The sequence below is a fragment of the Cryptomeria japonica genome, chromosome 6 (genome assembly GCF_030272615.1).
Source record: "Cryptomeria japonica chromosome 6, Sugi_1.0, whole genome shotgun sequence".
NCBI classification, from domain to species: domain Eukaryota; kingdom Viridiplantae; phylum Streptophyta; class Pinopsida; order Cupressales; family Cupressaceae; genus Cryptomeria; species Cryptomeria japonica.
Genome location: NC_081410.1, coordinates 203,150,312 through 203,161,549, shown reverse-complemented (window position 1 = coordinate 203,161,549; position 11,238 = coordinate 203,150,312). Strand labels below are relative to the sequence as shown.

General features: G+C 32.6%; 1 protein-coding gene across 1 annotated transcript; it reads right to left on the bottom strand.

The window, feature by feature from the left end:
• Positions 1-6,828: 6,828 nt before the first annotated feature.
• LOC131069820 (histidine-containing phosphotransfer protein 5-like) lies at positions 6,829-8,098 on the bottom strand. The gene is made up of 5 exons (XM_059222009.1): positions 8,039-8,098; positions 7,764-7,894; positions 7,338-7,464; positions 6,968-7,039; positions 6,829-6,873 (listed from the first exon to the last, which is right to left on the bottom strand). The coding sequence occupies exons 1-5, from the start codon at positions 8,096-8,098 to the stop codon at positions 6,829-6,831; spliced, it is 435 nt and encodes a 144-aa protein (XP_059077992.1).
• Between the last annotated feature and the right edge of the window lie 3,140 nt (positions 8,099-11,238).

Sequence of the window (11,238 nt, the reverse complement as noted above, 5' to 3'; positions counted from 1 at the left end):
TTCATAGTCATGTCTAAAACTGGGGGCAATGCCTTTAACCTATTGATGGAAGTGGATTCTACATTGTCTTATGATTCATTAAGTTCTTCATTCAAACAATCATCAAAAATCCAAAAACATTCAAAAATATCTCGCAAAAATACCAAAAACATTCAAAACAATTCAAAATCCAAAAACATCGACAAAACCATTGAAAAATCACACAAAAACATGGCAACACCTTGTACATACTCATCCATGCAGATACCAAAACAAACATTGCGACAAACTACTCACACAATGACCATTTACCAAACAACCACACAATCCACATCAACAATCCAAAACTGTCTTTAAAACAAGGATGCATCCTTCCTTACCAAAACAAAGACAAGATGATGTTTTCTTTGACAAGAAAATTCTGTTAGGCTGTCAAATACTTGGTTGATTTGTGAGTAATTCATTTGTTTATCTGTATCGGGATCATTTCAACATTGTTTTGTATCGTTTGTGCATTATTTCCGATGAAGTTCTGGGGCATGTACTAATGGTGTCTACGTGGGAAGTTCACCAAGCTACATGATCTTATGCAAAATGCAGTCCTAGATCACTACGGCTTGCTGACTACAGCGTATATCTCGACCATATGAGCATGAACCATTACCAAGGATCCATATTCTTTTATTCTTTATGTATATATTGTTTGTTTACAGGTAGAATGCTCATTCTTTGGTTCCTTCTCATCCAATTTGGATAAAGGTTTTATTTTCTTAGTACGGTATGCACTTGTCTCAGGATCTGATCAGCCTAAGATCAAGGAGGACGATCCAAGTCATGCATGAACGGAGATAATCCTTGTCTGTTCCGCAAGCAATACTCAGGTCAACTTGATCCATTATATCAAGTTGCTTGTATTAACTTGCTATATAAAAATCCATGTAAGAAATACTTTGGTCATCTTGAATCTTTATGTCAAGTTGCTTGTATTTTCTTACAACATTTTAAAGCTCAATGATGAAAAATAAAGCACTATGGATCGTCATCTCATCTCATCTGTATATATTGCATTTCGTTGCATTCCACCCATCCAGACATTCATAATAGATACATATCATGCATACATAGTCATAATAATGCATACTCTATTTTCCTCTTCTTCCATAGGAATGTAATAGGTCCTCCATTTCTTCTATCTAACATTGAACCACCCCACCCTCCCCATCTCGATAATCACCATCACATACCCTACATCGTGTCCTAATCAACTTAATCAAGCCATGTTCATCACCATCCATCTCTAAATAGGAGGGATTGTGTTTCCTATGCTAAGTCATCCAATAAGCCAAACAAGTTACTCTCTCTGCACAGGTACCTCGACTCACACACACCTAGACTATCAACAGATACTCTGATCAAGTATCTTTGGGTCTCAACAGGTAATCGATCATGGTAATCCTAGACTACATCAGGCATTTATCATAATGACCTAGTCTCAACGGGGCTGCCATGATTCCCCACAACCATCCATCACATGCACACACTATCAATTGATCAACCAATCAAACACAATCCAACAGACAATTACATCAATTGTCTACGTCTCAACGAGTATTTTGCTTCATATACCTTGACTTCATCGGACAATTACATCAATTGTCTAAGTCACCATCAGGTCACTTTGATTCACTTACTCAGACTTTATCATGTTCAAGCGACCAACTGACATCAACTGTCACGCTTTGACTTGACCGGGGCAATTAAACCGATTGCACCAGATTGTCCAACCATTTTGATCAATTGTATAGCATCAATCCAAACCCCACACTACATCTGCTATGTATCTCTTGCATGACCTCAGGATACCCACTGGCTTGTTATTTCTTCATATTCACTCCATTTTCTCCCATTCATTCATCATTAGTTCTAATTTCTTCTATTCTACCTCCCCTCCACTTTTCCTTCTTTTTCGAGAGATCGCCCGATTTTTCAAAACAATTCGGCCCATCCCTCGAGGGGGCATACCACCCATTAAATTTACATTTTATGGGGCATTTCTTCACACCTATTTTTCTTTCTTTGAAACGACGCGATAAACTGCACCGTCTCAAAGAGGGGCAAATGTAGTCACATAAATCTGTCCACTTAATTAAATGAATACTTAGTATTTATTTGATTATTTAACCATCAATTAATAATTAATTAAATTAATATTTAATTAATTCATCTTAACCCTCTTCTCCTATTAATTAAATAAATTATTCAATTTATTTGATTTAATTCACTTAACCAAATTCATACCATTAATTAAATAAATAAATCATATTTGTTTAATTAAATCTTCTCTCACATTTAAATAAATTAATATTTATTTAAATCCCCCAAAATCCCACCTCTCACATTTAAATAAATAAATCATTTATTTAAATCACCTTTATCCTCCACCCACTTGTATTTTCCTACAAAAGCAAGTTGCACAACTATTTTAAATAAATTATTTATTTAAAATCCTATTTATCCTCACCCACTTGAAACCTTTAATGGTTTCCCTTAAAGTATTCAAACTTGATGGCTTTAAAGTCTTCAAACTTGATGGCTTCCTTCTAGAGTCTTCTTAAGACTTTAATGGTTTTCCTTAAAGTCTTCAAGCCTTTAATGGTTCCCCTCAAAGTCTTCAAGCATTTTAATGCTTTATCTTCCTTTTTCTCATTTAAATAAATTAATATTTATTTGAATATTTATCCAAATACTTGCACACATTTATTGAAATAAATGAATTTTTATTTTAATAAAATCCTATTTTCCCTCACCCACCAAATCCACTTGCAAAATCTAATCCCCTTCTAGATTCTTCTAACCCCTTCCTAATTAACTTAATCCATCCCCTAATTATTGTCACATTCCTAAGCAAAATGGAGTCACTTCTCAAAGACTCCAAAGTCTTTGAAAAGCAATTAATGCTTTGTGTGTTCAACAAATTAACCCTCAAAGTCTTGGATAACCTTTGAAGGCTTTCAACCTTCAACCACTTAATCCCCAAAGTCTCCAATAACCATTAATGGTTAATTCAACCCTCCCACATGGTTAAAACATTTGTTTTGACTCAACCTCTACCCAACCCAAAGGTCTCATCAGGCCATTAATGCTTTGACCATGATTATCTCTTAAACATTTGCACAAAGGTTTATCCTTGGATTAACTCTTAATCCAATGGGTAATCTTAATTTAGACTTGACCCTTACCTTCTAGATAACCATGAGGTCTTCTCAGGCCTTTAATGCCTCCAACCTCTTCTCTCAACCCAATCCTATGTTGAAACTTGTCACCATTTTATTGGTGCCAATTGTGCACATGGATCCCCAACTTTCAATCCTAACCCTTGTTAAGATTGCTCAATCTTAACCCTTCATTTCCCTATTTCTTCTATAAATAGAACCCTTCTCCTCAAGCAAAAGAAAAAACATTTTAGAGTATTGTTGTTATACCGGCATTAGCATAGAGCTTTTTCATAGCATCACTATCTACTCTTGCATAGTATTTGCTTATCATATTCAACCATCTTGAATCTCCATATGGCATCCATGGCTAGTGCTAAAAGCTGAGAGCTACACTCATTTGGGACTTGGAGAGGAGAGAAACAAGGGAGAAGCATCAAAAGGCATCATGGAAGCATCTTAGGGAGGCTCTTCTCCTTTCTTTTATTTTGTTAAACTTCTTTCATGCTTTTTGAAATCTCTCTTGATATGTTTGGAATGGTTTTTAGTTCTTTGTTTTGTTTTTATGGTTGAAACTAACTTATTAACATTGAACTTTGTTGTTGCCTTGTCCCCATTTCCATGACATCAGAAGTAATATTAAAATCATATTTAAGTTTGGATATCTAGAAGATATTTACAATTGGATATCAATTAATCTACTCGATACATCATATAAAATCATGGCCAAAGCTCTTTCTACGAAGTTGTGTCATTTTTTCCCTTTTATTTCTCACCTTGATCAAATCACTTTGCCAAACCTAGATGTATTCTTGACATTATTGTTGTGTGAAAAGGAATGGAATGGTTGAAATATTCTCAATAACAAGTTAGTTTCATCAAGATAGATTTTCCAAATCCTATGATTAAATTGAGTGGGCTTTTAACCTTGCCATGATCTAGCTCTATTTGTGCTTACTATATAATGAACAATATTGTGCCACAAAACCTAGTTAAAGATATCACTCCAATTTTATGAATAGGCTAGTCAATATACAATTTTTTTGATGACTCATTTATTACCCTTGTGGGAGAGGAAAATAACATCAATTGGACAATCTAGTCCCTAGAAATTTTTGAAAAGTTTCACTATCAAGCATTTAGTGGTAGAATACTCAATGTTATAAGAAATATTTGTTACCTAATCATAATTGGCTCAATTCTTATGGGTGTGGATTCATCATGGGGAAGTGTTTATATTCTTAGGCATCTCTTTTTATTTTTAGTTATCTCCCTCCTTTCTATGATAAGCTATTGTTTCTCAAATAGAGAAAATATTAGCCTACTAGATTATGGCACTTTCCATAACAATGAGTTTTTAATTGTGTTATATAACATTATAGCTACTAGTAATGTCTATTCTTCTTCTTATTGGGTTCCTTTTAAAACTTTGTATCAAAATAGTGGAAACTTCCTAAGGGAATTTTTATGAGCTTTATTTGGTCAAGGAAAAGGATTCCATAGAGTGACTTGTGAGTTTTGTTGCTTCCCCCATGAATTAGGTGGGCTTGTTTAATCTCAATCTAATTCCATGGTATAAAATTATATGCCAAATGGATTAGCAAAGCTCTCGAGGGAAATGAATCTTGAAAGGTATTGATTAGGCATACAATTCTATAAGGGCAACTTATGGCTATTAAGCTTGAAAGGGAGATCGTTTTCATAATATCCTTATTATGAAGGATCCTATCTAGATGCATTGAACTTTTATCATCAAAATCATATGAAAAACCTAGGAAACCATTAACTAATGACTTCTATGAGATCTAGTAATATTTAAATTCAAGGGGTCAGTATTAATTAAAAATCTATTTGTTTGTCTCATATTGTCTATTGTCATGATTGACCCCTTACTAAGAATCCTTGGGCTCACACTTTAAAATTATTTCAGAGGTATTATACTCTTCTTGACCTCCACTATAAGGCTACCAATAAATTTCTTTCTTGTCTTGAGTCTAAATTGAAGTACAAGCTCTCTAATTGGGATTTCGAATAATTTTTTACAATCATAATTTTTTTCTTCGTTGTATGATTCGTAAAATTGGAGGAGAATATTCAAACCTTGGTGGAAATATTAAAAATGGTATTCAAATGTGATTTTTCACAATTGAAAACTTCATAAAGGACATACTTGGTTTTCTCCATAGATAAAAATGGTTTCAAAGATTAAGGACAAATGGGTTCTCAGTCTTGCTAGGCACTTGCCAACATAAATTTAGACTATTTGGTTGAATATGCTTGAGAAAAAACTTGCCAACTTTGCTTGGTGTATTCTCTACCAAGGTCTCCCTATTAGTATTGGGTTAACGTAGTGAGATATTGTTTATCCTCATTGTCCATTCTATGGACAATAAGAAACTTTCAGTTAGACCCTTTTTAGTTTTGCCTCAAAGCTCAAGCTAATTGGAATTAGATTCATGATATTTTAGGCCTTTCACGCCTAATATTTTCTCATGGCATGTGATTCTTTTAAGAGATTGAGCATAATTCCTATTAAGTTCACCTTGATTTGGCATGTTTTGAAGGTGGAGATTTTTTTTAGCATTTGGAAAGAGAAAAAGTTTTCTATATTTTTTAAGTTATTTATATTGATATAAACTTCTCTCTTTACACTAAGGTTATGCTTTTCTATTTAATGTCATTATGCAAATTTAGGTGCAAGCAAATAAGGTTGTAATTGAAGTGGCACACCTACATGGGCTTTCAGATCATTGAGGTAATACACCATGTATGGTTGTGATATTTTTGCCAACCTCAACCTCTAACAAAGGTCACTTCCCTCATGGGTATTGATGTGGTAGTCAAAATGTCCACGATGAACATGATTTTCAATCACAAGCTTCCAAATGCCCTCTAAGAAGAGCTAGGGATTGGTTTAGTCTTGGTTGGTCTCAACCCTCCTAACTTCCTTCAAGCTTTTCTTAACCTCATGACTAAGGTGCCTTTGAATAGCCAAATAGAAAAAAATTCCTAGCTTTGCTTTGGCCATTTCTTCTATTTATGATACATAGCCTCCTCCTAAAAACAAAATTAAGAGGGTGTAATTACATGTGAGCATGTTTTAAATGACCAGGAACTTCCTAATATTTGGAGAAATTCAGATGACCATGATCCACCTCTACCTTTAAGTGTTTTAGCTCTTATTGTCTAATAGCTTGGTGCCTTGTTTATCTCTTTGAATTTATCATTTAAAACTTGACCTTAAAAATTGAGGTGTGATTTTTTCATCTACTTTTTTTTTTGGATATATCTAATATAAAGCTTTCTACACAATAATGTAAAACACATACATAAAAACAGAATAAAACCACACATAAAAATAATAATTTTAATATAAATTTTTATATCTTTTTTTTAATTCCCAAAAATGTAGTCATTATCATAAAATATAGACACTTTCTTTATATCCGCACATACCCTGAATAGGAAACAATAGATTTCGTCACTAATCAGTAATCTTCACATAAGTTTCAGATAACACCTTTTTTTAATACGAAGAGTTGCACAATAGGAATCATAGCATATTAATAAGACCTTTTTTTAATACGAAGAGTTGCACAATAGGAATCATAGCATATTAATGCCTTGCGGATTAAGCTCAATTTATTACTGAAATCGTTCCACCACCTCTTTGTTCTTCTATCTGCAAAATAACAAGAATGACTTAAATGTGACTTTCATCTACTATTTCAGATTCTGTTTAAGTATAATCTTGTAAAGATTTTGATTAGCACTGCCTGAAACAGATCTTGGAGCTTGTCCTTGAGAAGATAATTTCCTGCTTCACTTGTTGCAGACACTGCAAGCACCTGCTTTCAGAAAAACATAACAAAAACAAATGAACAACATATTTTATATAAGAGAAATTTTACATTACCGTTTGTAGAAATTAAGAAAATACTTCAAGAATAATCTCTGTTATAATCACTTCAAAACATAAGAGGAGAATGGATCTACCCATATCTCATTTTTTCTTGACAGAAGGCACGAAATGGGATGCATAAGTTCTTAATTCTCTGTGCCCCTACACTGTTCATTTCAGAACAAAAAAAGGTAATTAAAGTGATTAGCAGTTGACAAGGATAACTTTTAAACAGATAATATGACCGTTACTAAGGCCATTAGAGAAATCCAGTAAAATCTATCAATGCCTGCAACTGCATGCCTTGGGCTGCTACCCTTGAGATGATGCAAACAACACTCCACTTTTCTGTAATCTACTGGTTCCTTATCCCTGCGTTTTAAGATGAAACCCTTATATAAACCATTAAAAAGTCCTCTATAACTTCACTGAAAACACAACAAATTATCCTAGTATTTGATACTTGCGATAGCCCAACATTGTTAATATTTCGAAAATAATGTGAAACATAATGAAGAACAAGTATAAAGAACATATTGTCAATAGTGGCATGTTGTGATGGCTAAATTGTTGTGTTGTTGTTTTTGCCATCAAGATTCAAGTCTTACCAGTTCATAGCTCCAGATTAAAAACGTTTACCCCTTAAATATATATATATAAAAAGAACATACAGTATGGTCTCTAAGCTGTGGAGCAATTTGAGAGAGTTATCAAAAAACAAGGAAAACACTTCTTCCACAAAATTAGGGTTGCTTTTGTCCTGCAGCTGCTCCAGATGACTATATTGCTCATCCAGAAATCCCTACAACAAAACCCAACTAAGTTTTATCGTGCCTTTCTATCAGGTAGAAGATTATCACAAACTATGAGTATGCAAAACCTCACACAAGTCATGAAAAGAAAGTAAAAAGATGGAAAATTATGTATTGAAAACAAAATTTTCAACCTCCTCATAAAGAAAGTTGATAAGATTATTGTACTGTTGTTGCAACTCAACAGTGGCCATCCTAAGCCTTCACAACATTCATACCTCATTCTCTGTTCTCCACATACAATTTATAGAGTGATCACTTGTCTCGCCAACTTTTATTTCTTACCCAAAAATAAAATATCAATTTTATGCATGCACAGGATTAATGGATGCCAATGCCTTTTAATTTAAAGTTAAAGGTGAAGAAAGAAACACATTAGATTAAGTCATTCCCAGGAATATTTCATCACAAAACAGTATTTAAGAGATATTCCCAGTTTTATATAGTCTTTTTTAATCCAGCTCTATGAGGAGTCACATTCATGAAAATAATTGCAGAGGCACAAGATCTGCTTGGCGTTATATAGTCATTTCATATTTGAATCCAAGCACAAGGATTTTAAACTTTGGAATCACATTCATCACAGAAGCCCAAGACCTGCTTATTAAAAAACTTGACGTACATGTTTAGAATATGATCACTTTCCTCGCAGATTAAAGAAAGAATCGAATAAATACATGCCCATTCAGCATAAACATAATTATAGTCAGAATTAGTCACATCATAAGAGATATGATGTACTTTATCTGTTGCTACCTCTATATATTCATCTCTGTGTTTCAGGTATATCAGCCATTTTTTACAATATGATAACAGAGAGAACAAAATTAATTTTAGATATACTATCTCGAACAGCATGTATGCTGTACATGTTTAGAACATCACTTTCTTTCTGAGATAAAAAGAAGAATCTAATAACTACATGTTTATTCCTGTAAACATAATAGTCAGCATGAGTAACATCAGAAGAGATATGATGTATTTTTTAAGGAGTAATTGTTTTGATCAGACTTTAAATATAAGTATTAATAATAACATTTTAAGAAGGTCTAAATCTTGATAACAAGAATCACATCATAATTTAATCATTACATTATATCAATATTTTTAAAAAAATTACATACTTTATCTATAATATATGCTTGTCCAAGGGGTTGAGTTTAACTGGTTAAAACACTGGGTTCTCACTGTGGAGACCCAAGTTCAATTCCCAATAGGGATATCTAAAGTGGAATTCTAAGTTGTGACTCTTGGCATAATCAGTATTTATCCCTCTCTAGGATTTTTTATGATAAAAAGAAAAGTGACAGAACAAACAAGGTATAGGAGAGTGACATTGCAATAGAAAAGATAATTTCTACATTAAAAATTAGTGAGGATTTATCTTGTATGAAAATTTTTCTAGTATTTTGTTTGAAATTTATCGCTCTGAACTTATAATTGGTATGAAAATAGACAGGAGTCCTAGAATAGGGCAAAAGGACTAGGATAAAAGAGATAATAAGGCAGCAACATTGATGAAGTTTTATTTATTTATTTTAAAAGATGGTTTTCTAAGAGTTTGTAATGAGAAAAGTGGAGTCAATCTATGGGCAATTTCAAGAACCAGTATGGAAATTCAAACTGATAAGAGGTAGTCCCTCACTTAGAAAATTAGAAAAATGAAAGTGTTTCTTTGTGAAGAGATATAAATAATAAAGATTTTTGTAAAAAAAGTCCTACAAATTTTTTTTATGGTTGTATCAACTCTTTATAAGAGTCTTAGATATTGTTGACAAATTAAAAAAAGCATAAAATAAGAATAATCATGCTATAAGATAATGTAGGGAGAAAGAAATCTAACTAGGAAAAGTGAGTCTTTCAATGATGAACCTCAAGCCTTCATAGAGTTCTATAATGATATTTAATCTATGGTCCAGATTGTGAATGTAGAAATATAATTGTTACATTTAGTGAATTAGAAAACAGATTATATAGTCATTTGGTGATCAAGCCAAGGTTAGTCGCTTGGAGGAGATAAAAATATTGAAAGGTTGGGAGGTTATAATGAAGATTGATAAAATGGAAACAAATATGGGATCTATCAAAAAATACCTAGACCACAAGATTAATATTTTGGATAAAGAGGGAGATATGAAAGAAAAAATAGTTGCTATGGAACAAGGTATCAAAAAAAACTTGGAAAGGGTAGTGAAAGTTAGCTAGTTCTCAATTTAGAACATCATTGAGGGGATACACATCCTCACAGAGAAGTTGAAGAACCATAAGGAAGATTAACTCAACCAGGGAAACAATAAGAATCATGATCAAACTAGGCCTAGTTATTGCACTAGGGATAGAAAGAAGAATAATTTTGAAGAGGAAAAGAGGGACTTGGTTATCTTCACTAATATCAACAAGCTAGAGGTTTTTGAAACCTAGAAGAAACTATAATTGCATTACTAGTTTCTTTTCCCTTTCTTCCCTTTTCTATTGCTTTCGTGTCGATGGGTTGTTGTTGCCCTTCAGTTAGTTGTTGTCTTGTTGGTGGGTTGTTGTTGGCTTTTGTTAGTTGATTTTTTTCCTACTTTTCTCTTTGTTGATTTTTATATACAAGTTTATTCAAGGTCCCTTCAAAACCTATTTTACCCTTAATAAAAAACACTAAAAAATATATTACAAAAAAATAATGGTACTTTAGATGTAAGGGACTAGAAATGTTCAAGTTGATAATAACATATTCAAAAAAGTGAATCTAATTACCAAGTTGAAGACAAATATTATTTATGTATTTCAAATTCTAAATCAAGGATATAAGATAGAGTTCTACAATGACAAATATATAGGTTCTGAATGTAATTATAAAGACATACAATTAGAAAATTAGAAAATAGATTATATAAATTACAAGAATTTACTTCTAGGTGCAAAAATAAGTATGTGTGATATTGTAGAATATGATTACATGACAATGCTATGACATTAGAATAGGAGGTATGTTGGTTACTAAAGTCACAACGATATGAACAAGTAGAATGTGATATATGGACTTCCCGAAATCTTTCTAAGGCACAAGTTACATGTAGGATGTTCTATGGGAAAGCAACATGCGGAAAGTTTCTCACAAGAAAAATCATGGAGAGAAAAAATTCATTTACATCTAGGGTTAGTGACTTAATGCATCATTTTACAACAATATTACTTTTAGGATTGATCAAATTATGCATTCATATTTTGATAGATGAGTAAACTAGAAGAATTTGGATATAGTTTTTACAAAGGAAGGATGAATTTTTTGAGAAGTTCAAAGGGTTTAAGGTTTTATCTAGACTTGAAATGTCTAGTAGGGATAGAT